The 23,228-nt window shown below is 44.2% G+C and overlaps 1 protein-coding gene across 1 annotated transcript in view; it reads left to right on the plus strand.

Annotated features, from left to right (window-relative positions):
• LOC128690364 (reelin) overlaps positions 1-23,228 on the plus strand; it is an 871,665-nt gene that overhangs the window by 649,044 nt on the left and 199,393 nt on the right. Inside the window, exons 51-53 of the mRNA XM_070089797.1 lie at positions 6,703-6,860; positions 8,823-9,025; positions 10,322-10,533. Coding sequence (XP_069945898.1) covers positions 6,703-6,860; positions 8,823-9,025; positions 10,322-10,533 — 573 coding nt within the window. The remainder of the gene's footprint in view (positions 1-6,702; positions 6,861-8,822; positions 9,026-10,321; positions 10,534-23,228) is intronic.

Consider the following 23,228-nt stretch of genomic DNA (forward strand, 5'->3'; position numbering starts at 1 on the left):
ATGTTGTTTTAATCTAAGTTCGAGACTTTTACCAGTTTGACCGTAATAAACTATCACAAATTTTACAAGGAATCTTATAGACACATCCTTCATCAGGGGAATTCTTTATCAAAAGTTTTTTACTGTATCAAGATTTTTAAATACAACTATGATATTAAAAGTCTCCCTTACCATGACAACTTGGTTGATATGCCTTCTCTTCTTAAGACTTTTAATATCAAAGTTGCATTTAAAAATCTTGATACAGTAAAAAAAAACTTTTGATAAAGAATTCCCCACAAAATGTCTATAAGATTCCTTGTAAAATTTGTGATAAAGTTTATTACGGTCAAACTGGTAAAAATCTCGAACTAAGATTAAAACAACATAAATATAGCATTAGAACTGGACAAGATTCCAATGCTCTATTTATTCATGTAAGAGATTTTAATCATCCAATTGATTTTCAACAAGTTGAGAAAGTAGTATCAAGCAAGTCCATGGTCGACAGGAATATAATTGAATCTTGTTTCATAAAAAGCAGTTTTGAAAATAATATGAATATTTCCTTTGGTTTATATAAATTAGATCCATTTATAATAGAATTTCGGAAGAATTTAATAATACATTGGACAAATAATAAATTTTAAAATTCTTAATTCTTGGGTAGAATAGTGTGTTCGTGGGTTATGTGAAGGACCTGTCTAGTTTGGCCAGTGGGCCTGCTGCAATGTTCTTATGAGTAGCGCGTCAGGTGTTGCTTTGTTGTGGGATGTGATAGTGAGGTGTGGGCTAGACCCGTTATATGCCTTCCTTTGATGCATTACTTTCATTGTTCCTTGATAATGTGAGTAGTCACGAAATCGCTTGGAATTTCTCTCTTCTTTCACAGTGGTTGTTTTGCATATATATATATATATATATATATATATATATATATATATATATATATATATATATATATATATATATATATATATATATGTCGTGCCGAATATGTAAAAACTGGTCAATTAGCAAGAACTCATTTAAAATTAAGTCCTTTATAAAATTTTCTCTTATACGTTTAAAGATATATTTTTTTTCATTAATGTTGATGTAAAAAATTATAATTTTGCACCAAAAGAATCTTAGAAAACTTACCTAACCTTATTATAACAAGAGCAATTTATTTTAGCCTAACCCAACTAAATATATTTTAGATTTGTTTACAATAATTTAATACTAAACAAACACAGTGAAATATATTTTTTTCGTTAGGTTCAGAATGATTTTGGCGAAATTATTGCATACACAAATTTTCACTTGTCCTATATGGCAAGATGAGCGTTGCTATTTAAGCCAAGATCGCAAGTTCTGCCTATTCGGCACGACATATATATATATATATATATATATATATATATATATATATATATATATATATATATATATATATATATATATATATATATATATATATATATATATATTTATATATATATATATATATATATATATATATATATATATATATATATATATATATATATGTCGTGCCGAATAGGTAAAACTTGCTTAAATAGCAACGCTCTTCTTGCCGAATACGACAAGCGAAAATTTGTATATGCAATAAATTCGCGAAAATCATTCTGAACCTAACAAGAAAAATATATTCCATTGTGTTTGTTTATTGTTAAATTATTGTAAACTTATCTAAAATATATTTAGATAGATTAGGCTCAATTAAATTGCTCTTGTTATTATTAGGTTAGGTAAGTTTTCTAAGGTTCTTTTGGTAAAAATTTAATTTGTACATTAATATAAATGAAAAAAATCTATCTTTAAGCGTCTAAGAGAAAATTTTGGAAAGGCCTTAATTTTTAGTAAGTTCTTGCTAATTGACCAGTTTTACCTCTTCGGCACCACACCCACTATGACTGCACAACGTCACAGTACCATGACTGCACAACGTCACAGTACCATGACTGCACAACGTCACAGTACCATGACTGCACAACGTCACAGTACCATGACTGCACAACGTCACAGTACCATGACTGCACAACGTCACAGTACCATGACTGCACAACGTCACAGTACCATGACTGCACAACGTCACAGTACCATGACTGCACAACGTCACAGTACCATGACTGCACAACGTCACAGTACCATGACTGCACAACGTCACAGTACCATGACTGCACAACGTCACAGTACCATGACTGCACAACGTCACAGTACCATGACTGCGCAACGTCACAGTACCATGACTGCACAACGTCACAGTACCATTTGTAGATGAATGGTTCAGAGAACCGACATGTTGATAAAATAGACACATGTGCAACTCTTGGGTATCTTTATTGAGGAAACGTTTCGCCACACAGTGGCTTCATCAGTCCATACGTAGGAGAAACTTGAAGAACAGGAGGAGAATGAGGTAATCCGTCCCTCAACCTTGAGTCGATGTGTTCAGTCCATCAATTTTGAATAGAATACGGCATATGAGCTGAGAAGCAGCTTATAAACCGTATGGCAGGAGAGGTGTAGCAGTCATAGGTGGTGTCACATTTGTTCAATGTGGAAGTAGGTCGTGCCCAAGAATTAGGCAAGCGAAGAATTCCTAAGTATTAAGATCCCAAGAAGTTGCAGTGTCTGACAGGTTTGTAGATGATTCCAGGACCAACACTGGTTCCTGGGCCAACACTGGTTCCTGGACCAACTTACAGCCTGGGTTAAAGGAGCAAAATTCAGAAGGTTTGTTATTCCTGTCTTTCCTATTGTTTGGAGCGGTTTTTAGGTTGGCCTTAGCCAGTTGACGTGCAATCGTGATGTAGGATCGTAGGGAGTCTTTCTGGCGTATTCTCCCAACCATCCTTCCTTGAGCACGTATAGTGGACGTCTTACATTATGCCCAAAAATCAGCTTCTGCACAGTTTCTCGCATTGAAAACATCAACAGAGGAAGCGATTCGAATCATCTGTCTGTAGGAAAATGCATGCAATACGTACGCATCATAGTTGTTAATGTTTGATGAAACCTTTCCAAGGCGCCTTGGGACTAAGGATGATAGGCTGTGGACAGTTTTGATTAATTCCTAGCACAAATAACCCGCACATAGGAGACAGGAGCTTACGACAACGTTTCGGTCCGACTTGTACCATTTACAAATTCACGCTGACACGAAAGAGAGATGGAGGCCAGCTGGCAGGACGGGACAAGAGAGGTGGGAGGAGTAGTTGTGGTAGTGGTGAGGTAGTGGAAGCAGTAGAAGGGTAGGACTGGTAGTGGAAATAGTAGTCAAAGAAGTAGTAGTTGAGTGTATGTCCTTTGTAAAGTAAGGAGAGTGATTGGTGGGACAAGAATAGAAAGGGAGACCGAAGGGTGAAGGGAGGTAAAAGTGAATGTAAGGGCCAAAGGTAGTAGGTAAGGAAATAGTAGTAGTGGGGCCAAAGGCCAAGAAAGAGGAGCACTGCAGGAGAGCTCAGGACCCGCAAGGGGTAAGACCAAAAACATGGGGGAGTGGGGTGAGTGAAGGACAAAGCACCCAAGGCAGAATAAAGGAAACCCAAAACAAGAAAAAAGAAAAATAGGAAATGAGAAGAGGTGGAGAGTGGAGTAGAAAATAACCAGGTTAAGTCACGAGTGTTCTGAAGTTTGGAACATTTCACAATGTAATGGGAAAGGCATCTACGTGACAGAGCCAGGACTAAGATTCGTACAAGGAAAGTTGTGTATAAGGGATGATTCAACAAGATGGCGACTATTAAAGTTGGAAGTAGAGTAGACAGTTTTAGCAGAAGAGCAGTCAGTAGGATGACCGTGATCTAACGTCATCGTAATCTCCTCTCTCCTGTGTGCGGGTTATTTGTGTTGTTCCAGTCACGGTATTGTGCCTTTTTGTTCTTCATTAATTCTTAGCCTAGTTAAAATTTCTCTTCATGCTTTTGCTGTGAAATTAGTGCCCTGGTCACTTTGAATAGATCGTGGAATGCCAATGAGGGCTTGAAAATGGCCTTACTATTAATACTAAGTATAGGTACTGCAGCAGGATACCTAGTAGTTTTGTCAAAAATGGTAAACAGATATTGGTTACCTGACTTGGCCTTAGGTAAGGGTCACACACAGTGGATGATTATGTCGGAAAATGGCTCTCCATCAGCGGGTATGGGACGAAGTGGTGCGGGATTAATGTAGTGTCTGGATTTATCCACGACAGGATCGGATGCAATTTAGCACCTCTCGTCTTATACCTGGCCAATAAAAATGCTGCAGTATCCTATAAAGGGTTTTAGTGACACCTAGATGTCCTCTTAAGGACGAATTGTGGACTACTTTCAGGACCTGAGGTCTGAATTAATTTGGTACTGCCAGTCTATCTGGTGTTTACACTTAGCCTACCTTCTAACTAGTAGCCGGACTAAATAGTAAATGACTGTTCGGGACATATTTAGCAAAGTGATTGGAGCGGATGCTAGAGAGAAGTCCCTTTGTTGCACCTCTCGAAAGGACCGTCTCTCGGGCATGGAAAAAGAAATGTCTGGCAATCCTGCGACCCTGGAATAGGAAGGCTTGATCAGGGATTTTTCACTAGATTTGCGAGGCCCTGGCCAGTTTTCCTCATAAAATAAATTGTTTAGCCCTAGATCGCAGTCCTCCAAGGATAGGCCAGCATTCTTCTCAGATTTTCCTTTGTACATTGCCCGAGTTATGGCCAACATCAGAGAAGAGGCTTCGGAGGATACAATGGGCTCGGGACAGCATCTAGAATTTAGAACACTGTTGCCAAACAACAATATAGCATCTTTCATGGGGAATTTCCCAGACACACCGCGTATACAGTCACGAAGGTGTGCAACAGTAAGAGTATGTTGATACTCTATACTAACAGAAAAAGCAATACGCCAGCAGTGCTGGCGTATTGCACTATAACAAAACGCTAACCTTTGCAGTGCGCTCAACGCAGTACGAAGCCGAAGGCAGGCTTGTAGATCTAGACAATGCCGAGACAATGACTTTAGGACAGGCGCTCCATATTACAAACACAGGTGTAATCGTGTGGCTTACACACCTGGTTGTTGCACAATAACCAATGTAAAAATGAGGAACCAGCAAAAGTCAGCAGTGAGTATATACAAGACGTACTTGTACATATTTCCTTCACCAAACAGCAAGCAAGGATTTATATAATATATTTACAATATGTACAAAGCAAGTTTTGCAAGCAAGAGAGACAGTGAGAACTGTGGGCGGCCAGACTTGAGGTAAGTCTGCCAACTTCTATTCACGAGTATCCAATATCGCTTTACAACTTTGGCGGGCTTCCTTGTGATTGGCTGGATTGAATCAAGATGCTAGCATAACAAGGGGGCCCCATCTTGTTATACTCTTAGCACCTGGTTAGCTGGTTGGGAGGGCATGGGTGTGTAACATACGCCGAATAAAATATGACGTACTGTTAGCATGCCACAACAATTATAGAAATAAGGTAGAGAGAGACAGATAACACGGGAACGTTGAACAAGATCAATGATACAATCCGAAGTTTCTGGTGAAAAGTTCTCTTGGTGCAATCAAGAGGTTGGAGACGAGAGGAGTGTAGATGCGCGAGTCAGAGAGCCATGCTTCAGCTTTTCCGACGTAATCCTCGCGATTAAAGACAACCACCGGATTGTCTTGGTCAGAAGGAAGGATAGTAGTATTAGCTGATAGCGACGAGGAAGCTTGTGATTCATAGTCAACAAGCTATCAAGAACAGGAATAACACGAAAAGTGGACAGGTCAGAAAAATTTTGACTGGTGAAAGGAATCAAAGGAGTTAATCAGTTCAATACCAGAAAGAGGGGAAGGTCAAGCGTAAAAGGAAAGTCCAACACCAAGAGGTTCAAGCTGATGTTGGGAGAGTGTGACATAAGACAAATTAATAACACAGTCAACAGTAAGGAAGAATTTGTACCAAGAGCTGTCAGATTTAAGGCAGTGAAATTTGTTCTGTAATTTAGCAGAGTAAATTTCCGAATTAAGACGAGCAGTGAGGAAAGTAATGATTGTGAGGTTACAGAGATCACGTAGGAGAGAGGAAAGGAGAGAACTGTGACCTTGACGATGGGTGAAAACTGCAACATCAGCTTGAGATTTAGTAGTAAATATGAGTGTGTTTCAGTAAGAGGCGGACATGATCAGGAAAGGGAAGTGCTCTAGGTGTTGAATTTGTGAAAACAGAAAAGGGAAAAGCGCGAGACTTGTTCAGGAAGACTGTCACAGAGAAAGTGAAGCTGATTGTTACGACGCCTGGAAGCAATAAGAGAAGCATCATAGGAACCAAAGAAGGACTGAAAAGATAAAAGAAAATCAAAGAAATTTGAAACAAAAATCAAACGTTTACCTGCTGGGTCTATAAATATTAAAAAGTCACAATTATACTTCTTCTGATACTTTTTATTTGTACCTCTACCACTGCTACTACTTTTGCTACCACTACTATTATTATTACTACTACTACTACTACTACTCACACTACTATTACTACTACCTTTACTTCCACTACCAATACGTATCTCTTCTTCCCTCTCCTCTTCTCACATATGTTCTGACCTGCTTCCCTACTCTCTTCATTGTAACTTATCAATGATCCAAGTCTGACCGAAATGTAATTATTACTTCCCCTCTTCTAAGTGCTGGTTATTTATGTTCAACATTATCATAACACGTGTTATTGCACTACTGGCGTGTTGGCAGGAGACAGCTGTGAGAGACCATCCAGTCCCTTGGCCAAGTACTTGGTGGCAGACTTCGAGAGTGAGGACTGGAACACTGACTGGACGAAGGTGGTGGGTGGCCAGCTTACTGAGCACTGTGGACCTATCGCTTCAAGACAAGCTTTACACTTCCTCGGGGTCAGTTAGTACCTACCACACCATTATTATTATTAATTTTATTATAATTACTATTGTTATTATTTTTATTATTATTATTATTTTTTATTAATATATTATTATTATTATCATTATTATTATTATTATTACTATGTATTTTATTATAATTACTATTGTTATTACTTTTATTATTACTATTATTTATATTAATAGGTCATTATTATTATTATTACTATTATTACTATTTTGTTGTTGTGTAGCCCATCATTTCGTTTACTCTCCTACCAACTCTCTTTCTACTGAACCTCCTGCAGGAAAGTCCTCATGCCTGTGTAGTCCCCCCTTTTATAGTTCGATTTTTCCTTTTCTACTCCTGTTATCCTCTTCACTTGTAGCTCTACGATATATTCAAAGCTCAGAGGCACTTGGTCACTAGCTCCATGGGGCCTTTCATATGTGATCTCCTCGATATCTGAGCTATTCAGGGTGAACACAAGGTCCAGTCTAGCTGGTCCATCCTCCCCTCTCTCTCTGGTAGTTTTCCAGTACCACATCCATCATCTTGGCTCTCCATGTTTCGGGATGCCATGTGGCTCCAGATTTTCCCAGTCGGTCTCCCTGTGGTTGAAGTCGCCCATAACCAGTAACTTTGCTTTACCTGAGTGAGCTCTTTATGCCACCTCAGCTAGTGTGTCCACCATTGCTCTGTTGCACTCGTCATATTCCTATCTTGGCCTCCTGCAGTTCTGTGGTGGGTTATACATCGCTGCAATGACTACTTTATGTTCCCCTGACTGAACTGTACCTACTCTGTAATCCCTTTCTCCAATTTCGTTCATTCCTTCCATTTCTTGATATCCCCACCGGTTTTTAATGAGCAGTGCAACCCCTCCTCTCTCCTGCTCCTCCTATCCTTCCTCAGGATCTGATATCCAGGTGGGAAGATTGCGTCTGTTATTGTCCCAGTGAGTTTTGTTTCTGTGACTGCTATGATGTCTGGGGACAACTCCTTGATTCTTCCGTGCCACTCCTCACATTTATTCGTTATTCCATCTGCATTCATGTACCAAACCTTCAACTTCTTTTCTGTAACTGTGGTCCATTGAGAATGGTGGGTTTGGGGGAGCAGGTGCCCTGATGGGGGCCTACAGGGGGTTGCTGTAGGGGTGGGGTCTGTGGTGTGGGGAGTGAGGGCAGAGGGCCTATGGGAGGTTTCAGTGGGGGTTGTGATGAGGGGGATGGGGGTTGTGGTGGGGGGGATGGGGTTAGAGGGTACAGTGTGTGGGTTGTTGTGGGTTACTGTGGGGGTGGGGTTTGTGGTGAGGGGGATGGAGGAGATGGTACAGTGTGTGAGTTTTTGTCGGGGTGGGGTTTGTGTTGAAGGGGATGGGGGCAGAGGGTACAGTTAGTGGGTTTTGGGTTGTTTGACTGCTTTGGGAATGCCATGGTTGCGTTCCTTCTGTGGGTGGTACTGGAGAGGGTTGTGTTGGTTCTTCTACCTGGGTCTGGTTTCCCCTGCTCCCCTCCTTCCTTGCCTCCCATTTCTCCTTGCGACGTTGTACCCTCTCTTTCAGTATCATTCTTTCTTCTTCTGTTCTGTCTCGATCAAGGTACACACTCCGGTACTCTGGTTTATTCCTAAGACGCGCTTTCTCCTGCAGGATCCGGTTTCAGACTGACTCTCCCTTGAAAATCACTTTGACTGAACGCTTTTTTCCTGTCGCACACCACCCAATTCTCCGAAAATTTGTCACCGGGTCATGTCGTCCTCTCCTATTGCTTTCATGATTCTTTCAATCGTGTGTGTTTGTGTGTGTGTGTGTGTGTGTGTACTCACCTAGTTGTGGTTGCAGGGGTCGAGTCCCAGCTCCTGACCCCACCTCTTCACTGTGTGTGTGTGCGTGTGTGTGTGTGTGTGTGTGTATGTTTGGAAGCCCATACAGGTTGTTCACAGTCTGGTGAGTGTGTGTGGTATTTCCTCAGAGCTGTAGCAGGTACCTGGAGACCAAGGACCTGGACCTGCAGGATGCACTCTTCGTGCAGTTTGACCTGCGGACAGGGTGCCTGGAGGCCGTGAGAGGTGGCGAGGCAGGTGGAGACCACTCTGTCCTTCTACAAGCCTCCTGTGATGCTGGCATCTCCTGGACCACACTCAGGAAGCTTCTTCTCATCTATCAGCAACCAAAGTGAGTCTTCCTCAAGTGACCTTCATTACCTTACAAGTGACCTTTCTTACCTCACAAGTGACATTTCTTGCCTCACAAGTGACCTTCCACACCTCACATGTGACCTTTCTCACCTCACAAATGACCGTCCTTACCTCACAAGTGACCTTCCACACCTCACAAGTGGCCTTCCTTACCTCACAAGTGACCTGTCATAGCTCACAAGTGACCTTCCTTACTTCATAAGTGAACTTTCTTGCTTCACAAGTGACCTTCCTCACTTCACAAGTAACCTTCCCTAATTCACAAGTGACCTTCCTTATCTCACAAGTGACCTCGATCATCTAACAAGTGACCTTCCTTACCTCACAAATGACCTTCCTCATCTCACCAGTGACTTTTCTTGCCTCACAAGTGACCTTCATTACCTCATAAATGACTTTTCTTACCTCCCAAGTTACCTTCCTTACGTCAAAAGTGACCTTCGTTCCTCACAAGTAACATTCCTTACCTCACAAGTGACTTTCCTTATCTCACAAGTGACCTTTTTTTTTACCTCACAAATGACCGTCGTTACTTCACAAGTGACCTTTCTTACCTCATAAGTGAACTTCCATATCTCACAAGTGACATTTCTTACCTCACAAGTGACTTTCCTTATCTCACAAGTGACCTTTTTTACCTCACAAATGACCTTCGTTAACTCACAAGTGACCTTCCTTACCTCACAAGTGATCTACTTTACCCCACAAGTGACTTTTCTTACCTCGCAAGTGACCTTTCTTGCTTCACAAGTGACCTTACTTCTAAAGTGATCCTCATATCACAAGTGACCTTGCTTACCTCACAAGTGACCTTCCTTACCTCAAATGTGACCTTTCATTACCTCACAAGTGACTTTCTTACCTCTCAAGTGACCTTCCTTACGTCATAAGTGACCTTTGTTACCTCACAAGTGACCTTTCTTACTTCGTAAGTGACCTTCGCTACCTCACAACTGACCTTTCGTACCTCACAAGTGACCTTTCTTACGTCACAAGTTACTTTTGTTACCTCACAGGTGACCTTTCTTACGTCACAAGTGACTTTCGTTACCTCACAAGTGACCTTTCATACCTCACAAAATCTAAGTGGATATACTGTAGTGTATATATGTGTGTGTTTATAAGATCTATGTAGGTATTTTATGGTGCACATGTGTGTTTATAAAATGCGTGTAGGTATATTAGCTCTACCACCACTACAAGGAGTGGTAGTAGTACAAGTAGATGTTTAAGCCGGTTGTTGTGGTGGTAGTGACGCATGCGTCTCCCACAGGTACGTGTGGGTGTTGCTGCCGAAGGAGCTGCGGTGTGTGGGCGGCCGCGTGCGGTGGTGGCAACCCGAGGTAGGTGACCGCAACAAATACGACTGGGCGGTGGACGGGGTGGTGGTGGGCGGCAGCGTGGAGCCGCCCCACAACCTCACCTACACCCACCCACAACACCTGGCTCCACCTCTCTGGCTCCGTCGATACAACACTCGTACTGGTGAGTGGCTCTCTTACTGGCACTCTTACTGACACTCTTAGTGGTACTCATAGTGGCACTCTTAGTGGTGCTCTTAGAGGTATTCTTAGTGGCAGTGTTAGTGACACAATCGTACTGTTATTGATACTCTTAGTGGCACTCCTAGTGACTCTCAGTGACAGTCTTAATGACACTCTTAGTGACACTCTTAGTGACACTCTTAGTGGCATTCTTAGTGACACTCTTAGTGACACTCTTAGTGGTACTCTTAGTGGTACTCTTAGTGGCACTCATAGTGACACTCTTAGTGACACTCTTAATGACACTCTTAGTGACACTTTTAGTGGTACTTTTAGTGACACTCTTAGTGACAGTCTTAGTGGTACTCTTAGTGACACTCTTGGTACTCTTAGTGGCACTCTTAGTGGTACTCTTAGTGGTACTCTTAGTGACACTCTTAGTGACACTCTTAGTGATACTTTTAGTGGCTGTCTTAGTGGTACTCTTAGTGGTACTCTTATTGATACTCTTAGTGACACTCTTACTGGTACTCTTAGTAGTATTCTTAGTGGTATTCTTAGTGGCACTCTTAGTGACATCTTAGGGACACTCGTAGTACTACTCTTCGTGGTACTCTTATTGGTGCTCCTAGTGGCACTCTTAGTGACACTTTTAGTGGTACTCTTAGTGGTATTCTTAGTGGTATTCTTAGTGGCACTCTTAGTGACATCTTAGGGACACTCGTAGTACTACTCTTCGTGGTACTCTTATTGGTGTTCCTAGTGGCACTCTTAGTGACACTCTTAGTGGCACTCTTAGTGACTCAGTGACACTCCTAATGACACTCTTAGTGACACTCTTAGTAACACTCTTAGTGGCATTCTTAGTGACACTCTTAGTGACACTCTTAGTGGTACTCTTAGTGGTACTCTTAGTGGCACTCTTAGTGACATTCTCAGTAACACTCTTAATGACACTCTTAGTGACACTCTTAGTGGTACTTTTAGTGACACTCTTAGTGACAGTCTTAGTGGCACTCTTAGTGACACTCTTGGTACTCTTAGTGGCACTCTTAGTGGTACTCTTAGTGACACTCTTAGTGACACTCTTATTGGTACTCTTAGTGATACTTTAATGGCTGTCTTAGTGGTACTCTTAGTGGTACTCTTAGTGGTACTCTTAGTGGTACTCTTATTGATACTCTTAGTGACACTCATACTGGTACTCTTAGTAGTATTCTTAGTGGTATTCTTAGTGGCACTCTTAGTGACATCTTAGGGACACTCGTAGTACTACTCTTCGTGGTACTCTTATTGGTGCTCCTAGTGGCACTCTTAGTAACACTTTTAGTGGTACTCTTAGTGGTATTCTTAGTGGTATTCTTAGTGGCACTCTTAGTGACACTCTTAGTGACTCTTCGTGGTACTTTTATTGTACTCCTAGTGGCACTCTTAGTGACACTCTTAGTGGTACTTTTTGTGGGACTCTTAGTGGGACTCTTAGTAACACTTTTAGTGGCACTCTTTGTGGTACTCTTAGTGGTAATCTTAGTGTCACTTAGTGGCACTCTTATTGGTACTCTTGGTGACACTTTTAGTGACACTCTTAGTGGCACTCCTAGTGGCATTCTTAGTGACACTATTAGTGGCACTTTCAATGGCATTCTTAATAACACTATTAGTTGTACTCCTATTGGTGTTGAATTAGACACATGTGTAACTCTTGGGTATCTTTATTGAGGAAACGTTTCGCCACACAGTGGCTTCATCAATCCATACATAGGAGAAACTTGAAGAACAGGAGGAGAATGAGGTAATCAGTCCCTCAACCTTGAGTCGATGTGTTCAGTCCATCAATCCTGAATAGAATACGGCATATGAGCGGAGAAGCAGCTTATAAACCGTAGACAGGTGAGGGGCAGCAGTCGTAGGTGGTGTCACATTTGTCCAATGTGGAAGTAGGTCGTGGCCAAGGGTTAGGCAAGTGAAGAATTCCCTAGTTTTAAGATCCCAAGAAGTTGCAGTGTCTGACAGGATTGTAGATGAATGGTTCAAAGAACCGACATGTTGTTAAATTAGACACATGTGCAACTCTTGGGTATCTTTATTGAGGAAACGTTTCGCCAGACAGTGGCTTCATCAGTCCATACGAAGGAGAAACTTGAAGAACAGGAGGAGAATGAGGTAATCAGTCCCTCAGCCTGTCTACGGTTTATAAGCTGCTTCTCCGCTCATATGCCGTATTCTATTCAGGATTGATGGACTGACCACATCGACTCAAGGTTGAGGGACTGATTACCTCATTCTCCTCCTGCTCTTCAAGTTTCTCCTTTGTATGGACTGATAAAGCCACTGGGTGGCGAAACGTTTCCTCAATAAAGATACCCAAGAGTTGCACATGTGTCTTATTCAACAACATGTCGGTTCTCTGAACCATTCATCTACCACTCCTATTGGTATTCTTACTGGCACTCTTAGAGACATTTCTAGCGGTACTCCTAGTGGTAATCTTAGTGACACTCTTAGTTGTGTTCTTAGTGGCAATCTTAGTGGTGCTCTTGGTGGCACTCTTAGTGATACTCTTAGTGGACTAAGAGTGACACTCTTACTGGCACTCTTAGTGACACTCTTAGTGGTACTTTTAGTGACAGTGACACTCTTATTGGTAATCTTAGTAGCACTATCTAGTGCCATTCTTAGTGGTACTTTCAGTGACACTCTTAGTGGTACTCTTAGTGACGCTAGTGACAGTGGCTCTCTTAGTGGCACTCTTATTGTCACTCTTAGTTACACTCTTAGTGGTACTCTTAGTGACACTCTTCGTGGCACTCATAGTAACACTATTAGTTGTTATTGCTGTTCTTACTGTTGAACAGCGGTTTAGTGCCGATGAAGGTAGCGTAGGTAGCAATGATACGGCCGTGGACTAGATTGGCTTTAATCGGGTAGGAGTGAGTACACAACGGGCAGTGTGAGGAAGTGACCGCAAGCCAGTCCGTGGAGGGGGGAGAACTTGTGTACGGCAGGTCGGTCCAGGCGGGAGTGAGAGAGGGTGGACTGTGTGTCCCACCGACCTAGGTAGGCCTACAGAGGGCAGCACTGAATGCCGCGAAATATGAACTAGTCAGAGCAGACGGCTAGGCTGTGTGCTCTGCCAGTACAGGCTGTCTACATTTGCTCGGCCACGCACCTCGCGTCGTCCCGACGCGACAATACTGGTGGGCCCATAGGTATAAAGGAATTACACTAGCTACCCCAGAGAGGGACTGGCTTTCGCTCACTAGTAAATAAAAAATGGACAAAAAAATGCAACAGGCAAAAAAAAACTCTCCCATCCAGGGGAAGAGAAAACTGGTTTGCCCGCGCTGTTTCATCGAGTAGAGAGCCGGGAGACGTCAGCACTGGAACTAAAATCTTCTATATACAGGTTGTCCGCAGGGCTGAACATCAGTTGACCACTCGTCTACTAACGTTGTTGCACGCTCACATCTGCAAACAATGACTGACAGTAGCATTTCCTAAGGTGTGACATGTAACTCAGAGGGCAGCACTGCCCTGACCGTAATACAGGCTTTTTCCTTTAGTTAAAAAAAACACTGGTGCACATACATACAATAATACTATATCCATGGAATTCATTACACTCTGGGTACCCTTCTAAAAGTATTTACATAATTACATGATGTTGTCCACCCTGACTCTATTATCGACTAGCTATACAATGTGTGTGCATTTATACCCATTTCTGCAAGCAAACAATTAGCATAACTAGCGTAGGAGTCGGACAAGTCAGTAGGTACGTCAATGTCACAGAAATGTACTGTTGTCCTGGGTCGCAGGCCATAAGTATGGAGCCTTACTGGGCCGTCTTCCGTACCAGCAGTAGCGGGAGAAGGGGTAGACGGTTTGTCCCTAACATTAGTCTGATCGTGGCGTTGCAACGCACGCGCCTCCAGCTCTACTTCGGCCTGCATATGGTCCACATACTTCATGTGATCAAGGTGGGCTTCCTTGATAGCTCCCGTAGCAATCTCCCTCACCTCGAACTTATTGCCACGGAGCTGTCGTAGGACACGGTAAGGACCCACAAACTTTGGGACAAGTTTGTGCATACCTGGGGTCTGCACTGGGTTGAGCAACATAACTTTGCAACCTGGTTCCACTTTGCTTTCCTTGGCGCGGGCATTGCGCTCTGACGTGAACCTATCAGTAGCTTTCATAAGGTTCTCTCGTACCCGCTGGAAGACAAGCTGCGTTGTCCTCATCTTTACTACACTGGGGTTATCAGTATCGTAAGTAGGTCTAGGTGGAGTAAACAGAATTTCATATGGTAAGCGCTTGTCATAGCCATACAAAGCAAAATGAGGTGTCTCACCGATCGAGCTGTTGAGGGAGGAATTTAATGTACACTGAACATCTGGGATAGCCTCATCCCATGTAGTACAACTTGGGTTAACGGTTACTCTGAGCACCTCCAGGACTTTGCGATTTGTACGTTCAGCAAGACCATTACTCGCAGGGTGGCGTGGAGCTACTGGCGCTTGATGAATGTTGAATCTGGAGCAAAGATCCTGCATTATGCCATTTATAAACTCAGACCCATTGTCTGACAGAAGGACACGTGGGCAAGTATGACGAAGAACAACATGCTCACGGAAAGCACTAGCGACCGTTTCAGCGGTTTTATCAGGAATGGGTACTAATTCACTGTACCGCGTCAAGTTATCTACCATTACAAGCAGGTGCTTATTTCCCTTCTCCGAGGTCGAGAAGTTCGTCAACAGGTCGACAGAAGTTCTCTCCCAGGGCTCCTTTGTAATGGGATACTTTAGAATGGGGTTAGGACCTGTAATGGTACCCTTGTGCTGTAGGCAGACAACACACTGGTGTACATGCTTGGCAATGTCCGATGCCATCTTAGGCCAGAAATATTTCATTCGTGCCTGTTTGATACTGCGGTCCTTCCCGGGGTGCGCTACACCTGGGACATTGTGGATCAACCTAAGAGTAGCTGGTATCATGGACTCTGGTATCACCAGTTGGTATACGGTTCTGCCGGGGTCCACCAGCTGTGCAACACGGCACAGTACTCCTTGGTTGACCACTAAATCCTTCAGTGGAACGGGAGACTTGACCTGTAAGTCAACGTCCTCCTTGGTAAGGAAACGAAGGACTGGAGACCACACAGGGTCCTGTCGTTGGGCTCTCTCGAGATCCTCAACAGAGAACGAATTGCCGACACTCACGAATGCTATATGTCTCGACAGGGCGTCAGCTACAACATTTTGCTTACCTGGGACATAGCAAATTTCAGGGTTGTAGTCATTGAACGTGAGCGACCACCGAGCATGCTTTCCCGAGAGGTTCTTATTTGCAAAAAGGGCCAATAAGGGTAAATGATCTGTATAAATCTTGATAGGATAATGATAGATGATATCCCGAAAATGACTCAGGGCCCATACAATGGCTAAAGCTTCTAGCTCTGTCACTGAATAATTGACTTCCGCTTTAGTAAGAACACGGCTAGCATAGGCAATAGGCTGTTGCTTCCCATTAGATTCTTGTGACAAGACTGCACCGATGCCAACTTTGCTGGCATCAGTCGTCAAGGTAAATGCCTTGGTGAAATCAGGGAATCTAAGGGTTGGGGCTGATGTTAACTTGTTCTTAAGAATGACAAAAGCTCGTTCCTGATCGCACGTCCACTCAAAAGGGGCATCCTTCTTGAGTAAGCGTGTCAGGGGTGCCGCAATGGTGGAGAAACCTGCGATAAAGGTGCGGTAGAAACCCGCCAGGCCTATGAAGGACCGGACTGCATCCGCCGTCATGGGTCTGGGGAATTTCTGCACGGCCGAGATTTTAGACTCGTCCGTCTTTATGCCATTCTGAGTTACTACGTGACCCAGAAATTTTATTTCCTTCCGGAGGAAATGACATTTGGAGAGCTTTACCTTAAGATTTGCCTGAGCTAGCCTGTCCAATACCCTGTCAAGTTTCTCAAGATGTGACGGGACATCTTGCGACATGACTATGAGATCATCCAGGTAGACCATGAGCGTGCCACCTAGGAGGGTACGGAAAATTGTCGTCATCAAACGACTAAACGTGATTGGGCTTCCGCGCAAGCCGAAGGGCATCCTCCTGAACTGGTAATGACCAGTTGGAGTAGAGAAAGCTGTCAACTCTCTACTCTCATCATCGAGGGGGATCTGCCAGAACCCTTGAAGAAGATCAAGAGTTGAAAAGACCTTATTATCGCCGATGTTCTGCAACAGGTCGTTCAGAACTGGCAATGGAAAACGGTCTGGGATGGTACATGCATTCAGTTTCCTGTAATCGATAACAGGGCGCCAGGTTCCGTCTTTCTTGGGAACCAGAATAAGGGGAGCATTCCACGGGGAAGTGGACTCCTCAATAACTCCATCACGGAGCATCCGTGTAATGAGTTCTTCGGCGAAGACTCTTTGCGCATGTGGCAGGCGATACGCAGGTACATAAATGGGTTTAGTACCTTTGTCAAGTGGAATACGGTGAGAGATCAGTGGGGTCAAACCCATTGACTCACCATCTAGTGCAACTGCAGAACGTGCACGATTGAGAACCTGGAGAAGTTTTGGAACCTCTTCAGGATAGTCTGTCAAAGCTAGATCATCTTCCTGCACTGGCCGGGTGTTGGAAGAGTCAGCAGCAGACTCGCCTGGGAGAACTGCACTCACAAGGAAGTCAGCTGGGGCTTCACCCTCCACTCTCACCGGGAGAGGGAATCTGACAAGGTCAACAAGTGAGGTATTCTTCCGCAGGGGAAATTCTCGACTATGCATGTTGACAACAAGGACTTGCAACTTACCACGTTGCACTGTGTGCAAGGATGGTTCAAGGGAGAGGCCCTTGACTCGGCATGTGTCGTTGTCAACCAGCACATGGTCTCCTTCAAAAGCTCTGCTCACGTACACCGTAACAGGAGTGAGCGAGTTAGCTGACAAAGTGACGTCATACTTTGTACAAGCAGTAACTCTGCTCGCTGATGCCATGACACGAGTCAGACAGTCGCCTGCCGACAGGGATACTGCGGCTTGACAACTGCTGGTCTCTACAACAGCGTCAGAGTTAGAGTGAAGGTTAGACTGGGCGTCCCCAGACTGGGTTTCACTGGTAACTATGCGCTGATGGCCAGGAGGTGATGGGCAACGAGCTCTACTACGAGGTCGATCAGGACGAGAGACCGACCCCGGGGAGAATGTGCTATGGAAACCACCAGTTTCCAACGATTCTAGGCACTGTGCGTACTCTGAGACGGAGTAGCACGTAGTGGATCCTAAGCGCACGCCCCAGAAGGGCACATCCACTCCGTTGAATTCCGCTTTCCACTCAGCTGGATCTAAACGGATCCTAAGATCTGCCATGGTTTTGAACCCTATGAGCAGGTCACCATGGAAAACAATACCATCCACGACTAAGAATTTTGCGGACAGCTTGTGACCCTGGACCACAAATTCTAGCGTTGTGCGACCGCGAACCGTCAGCGGTTTACCTGAGACTCCTCTCAAGGTCTGAATGGCAGATGGCTCTGTCAACATGGCCGCGTGAAGGCCAATGTCTCGGAAAAAGGTGGAGCGGACAATGTTAACCACCGAACCTGTGTCTAGGAAAAGCTGAACAGGCTTATTGTGGACAGTGGACTCGATGAGCGGTCCACATGGGTTGTCATACCGAACATGAAGGCATGACAGGCCGACGCGATCCCCGGAGTCACAGCTGCTCGAGGCTCGACACTTGTTGACGAGGCTCGACCTGGAAGGTACGGTAAGAGTCTCAGCAACAACGTCAAGACACTCGGTTTCCTCACTGTCGGCAAGCGTATCACTGCCCAGGGCGGCGAATGCATTGCGGACAGGGACGGAATACAGCGACTCCGACAGGGTTACTACGTCTTTCGCTGGTTTTGCGGACGCGCCTCTTCCCCCGAACTAGTGGAAGGGCTTCTACGAGCATGTGCATTGCGCGACGACTGCTTGCTCCACTCAGCTGTCAGCATACTTCGCAGCTTGTTACACTCATGGGAGGTATGACTGGAAGTATTGTGGTAAACACAGATTCCCTCGCGAGACTGGGCATGGGGACGGTGACGGTTACCTTGATACTGAGCGTGGGGACTGTGACGGTTACTTTGCGGGGACTTAAGTTTGTAACACTCAGATCGGTAGTGCCCTCGTTTGCCACAGTTAAAACAAGTCACTACACGCTTAGCGGGTGAGGTTGGGGGTGGTGTCTGCTGGCGACGTTTCGCCCTGGTCCAGGAAGTCGATGACTGCTTTTTTGTATAAGACCGACTGTTGTTACTGTGGTCGCTATTTTTACTTAGGCGCGTATTAGTGGGACTGGGGTTAGAACCTTTGTGAGCTGGCTGTCTGACAGCAGCAGCAAAAGTGACTTCCGGCTGCGACCGCGGGGTCACTGCGGACGGCGCTGCAAGGATGGGTAGGGGATCATCCGCAAAGCGGCAAACCTTGCCTTGCTCGGAAGGCGGCTTGAGCGAGTCGATGGCGTCATATGCACCCAGGACGTCGTGCTGAGGGCCGAGTCCTAGCGCATCAATGGCAGCCCAGAGGTTAGGGGCGGAATCCCTCCGCATGATGCCGACAGCCAGCATGGGGATGATGTCTTTAATAGCAATACGGCCATCACCATCCGCCCACTTAGTGGAGTTGACGGCATCAGTAAAGTCCGTGGCGGCTTGCTCGAAACGGCAAACGCAAGCCAGGGGGCTTTCGTGCCGGTATTGACATTCGGCCAAGACGCTGGTAACGATGTCAATGTAATGGCGTTGGCGACTACGCCGAAAATAACGCCTAAATTCCTCCTTAAGTTCACCCCAAGACTGAATCTTACAGACGCGCTTGAGCTGCACAAAGGCACCTATATCACCCTGGGTGAGATCCACTGCTGCAACAGCAGCACGAATGTACTGTGTATCTGTTGGGCTATCAAATAGAGCCTGAACAGTCGCCTCGACTGACTGCAGCCATGGCTCTAAACTATTTGCACGACCGTCGAAAATAAGGGTCAGGTGTGGACGACGAGCCGGCCCACTGGTGTTCGAGGCGTGAGCCACAAGTTGACCAACTGTCGCTGGGGCTTCGATGCCCTGCCGCGTGCTCACGCTGGCTGAGGCACCATTGCTGGCACCAGCAGAATCTGGGGTAACGGCATGGCCACTGCGTGTCTTAGTCATGACGTCAATTGTTGAAATGCAAGTAGGTCACGAAGATGGTAAACAGGTCAGAGCAAGAAATGGTATGCACTGGCTACAATTCAAAACAGAGTCAAAGAGAACTCAGCACCACAGTACTAGGTAAACTGCTTAGTGATAGAAATAATTTGAGCAAAACAACAATAAAAAGGGGAATAGTGATACACTCTGAACACAAAATAAGAGATGTATGCAAGTGAATGTACTACAGGGAAGTGCACAAAATGAAGCTAAGGTTAGTCAATAATTTCACCAGGAATCTGGCAACAAAATTTATGAAAAGGAGTTGAACTGTAAACACTGGTAGCAAAAATTGCACAAAATTAAAATAAATCAGGTACTACACAACACTAAACTGTGCTGCAATCACAGTTTAAAAAGATTGCGGGTGCTAACAGTTGCAAATTGAAATGCAAAAAAAAAGGGGTAATTCACTAGCACAAGGGAAGTTGGCACAAAAAGATATCAGAGTATGGAATAGTGCCAAAAATCACACAAAAAAAAAATACACTGACCAGAATTGCTATATTGCACACAAAATAAAATTAATAAAAATGCAAATTATTAAATTCAAGAATATGGCAAAGGTTAACTGGTGTTAGCAGGGTGTACACTGGCAAAAAGAAAAAAAAAATTTGCACAATCTCAAGGTCAAAATTAATTAACTTCACAAGGAATTTTGGTAATTAATGGTAAAAAAGCAGGTTCCCAAAAATACACTCAATGACTTGGGTATATAAAATAGCAAAAAGCAATGCACATAGGTGAATATTCACTGATAAAACATAGAATATATGTAGAGCAAAATAAATGGGGGAACAGAAAAAAAAAAAATTTAATGGGCTAGGCACAGATTGTATGACTGCAGGTAGAATATACTAATACTTAAGTACTTGAAGATTACACTTATAAAAAAAAAACTAACAAACAAAACAGTGCAGGGGTGTCAACAATCTGTGGCTAACTTGCAGGTGCAACTAAAAAAAAATAACAGCACACAGGAATTACATGAAAACTGTATGTGAGAGGTAAATTGTATAAATGGTTAACACTGAACAATTTAAATCAATAACTGAGGTGCAAGAAGCAGAATAAAAAAACTGGAATTTAAAATGTAGGAGTGCAAAAATAAATTCCCAAAATTTAAGCTGTAGGTAAATGGCAAAATGTGCACTGATGACACTGAACAATTTACTGAAGTATGGCTTCAGTAACTAACTGTATTGGTGCAGGACAGTTAAATAATGTCACAAAATATTAGGAAATGCTAGGTAAGTCACTGTTTACTTAACTTTGAGTGCAGGTGGACGAAGGTACGGCAGGTGCTGGAACTTTCAGTGATGTTCTAGTGACACTACACGCCTCGTAGCATTTGTATACTGCTATGGGGCTTCAATGTCGTAGAAAAAAAATATCAGAAAGGACTTGGGAAGAACAGGAAAGACCGGAGTAACTCTGTGGAGGTATAAAATATTAGACGTGGGTACCCGGCGTGAACCACAGCTGGTGTATGGTTGTTTACACTGGCAAGCGTGTCTGGGCGCGCTGACTGACTGCGGCTTCAGCACACGGAGAACAAAACATTTACTGCACTACTCGAACGTGCTAAAAACAAGCTTAAGTGAAACTTTGAACTGGGACGAGTAAGTTTTACTGTAACAAATCACTGGGGAAAACAGAACTGGTGATGAACTGGGAATAAAACAACAAGGGAAAGGGAAAAAAAAAATTTTTTAAACTGGGCAACACAAAAAAAAACTGCACTGGCTGGAGATACGTAGGCGCTGAGTAGTAGTAGACACTATGATGAGTCACGAGCTGCTGTAGACGCTGAACTTTGCTGGCTTAGGGGCTAAGCCAACTGGGTTCCCACGTGGCTAAGCCAGGTAGAACTTCTTGGAGGAAACTGGGAAGAACACAACACACATGGACGGCGAGAAGGGCGTAGGGACGCTGTAGGAGGCAGGAGAATGGTGCTGGAGAGTGTTGAAGGGCTGTAGAGAGGGTGATGAGGTGAACACGTGACTGCTACGGCTGGAGATGACGCCGTGATGCCTATGTCCAGATTTTGTGGGAAAAATCTAGGACGAAGATCTATCTCGGGTCCCGTCAAGACGCTGGGAGTAGCAGATAACTCTTTAGGCTAGCAGGTGCGTTGGATGACGACGGATGATGTTGACTGGTGTCGACCGATCCCCTCCACCCTGAAAGGCTCACAATGCCGCTGACTCCGCTGTCACCACTGTTATTGCTGTTCTTACTGTTGAACAGCGGTTTAGTGCCGATGAAGGTAGCGTAGGTAGCAATGATACGGCCGTGGACTAGATTGGCTTTAATCGGGTAGGAGTGAGTACACAACGGGCAGTGTGAGGAAGTGACCGCAAGCCAGTCCGTGGAGGGGGGAGAACTTGTGTACGGCAGGTCGGTCCAGGCGGGAGTGAGAGAGGGTGGACTGTGTGTCCCACCGACCTAGGTAGGCCTACAGAGGGCAGCACTGAATGCCGCGAAATATGAACTAGTCAGAGCAGACGGCTAGGCTGTGTGCTCTGCCAGTACAGGCTGTCTACATATGTTGTTGGTGGTTTATGTTGGTGGTTTATGTTGTAGGTTATGTTGTAGGTGGTTTATGTTTTAGGTGGTTTATGGTGTTGGTGGTTTATGTTGTAGGTGGTTTATGTTGTATGTGGTTTATGTTGTTGGTGGTTTATGTTGTAGGTGGTTTATGTTGTAGGTGGTTTATGTTGTTGGTGGTTTATGTTGTAGGTGGTTTATGTTGTTGGTAGGAGAAACTTGAAGAACAGGAGGAGAATGAGGTAATCAGTCCCTCAACCTTGAGTCGATGTGTTCAGTCCATCAATCCTGAATAGAATACGGCATATGAGCGGAGAAGCAGCTTATAAACCGTAGACAGGTGAGGGGCAGCAGTCGTAGGTGGTGCCACATTTGTCCAATGTGGAAGTAGGTCGTGCCCAAGGGTTAGGCAAGTGAAGAATTCCCTAGTTTTAAGATCCCAAGAAGTTGCAGTGTCTGACAGGATTGTAGATGAATGGTTCAAAGAACCGACATGTTGATAAATTAGACACATGTGCAACTCTTGGGTATTTTTATTGAGGAAACGTTTCGCCAGGCAGTGGCTTCATCAGTCCATACGAAGGAGAAACTTGAAGAACAGGAGGAGAATGAGGTAATCAGTCCCTCAGCCTGTCTACGGTTTATAAGCTGCTTCTCCGCTCATATGCCGTATTCTATTCAGGATTGATGGACTGACCACATCGACTCAAGGTTGAGGGACTGATTACCTCATTTTCCTCCTGTTCTTCAAGTTTCTTCTTTGTATGGACTGATGAAGCCACTGTGTGGCGAAACGTTTCCTCAATAAAGATGCCCAAGAGTTGCACATGTGTCTAATTTATCAACATGTCGGTTCTCTGAACCATTCATCTACCACTCCTATTGGTATTCTTACT

This window comes from Cherax quadricarinatus, chromosome 29 (genome assembly GCF_038502225.1).
Source record: "Cherax quadricarinatus isolate ZL_2023a chromosome 29, ASM3850222v1, whole genome shotgun sequence".
Taxonomy (NCBI): Eukaryota; Metazoa; Arthropoda; class Malacostraca; order Decapoda; family Parastacidae; genus Cherax; species Cherax quadricarinatus.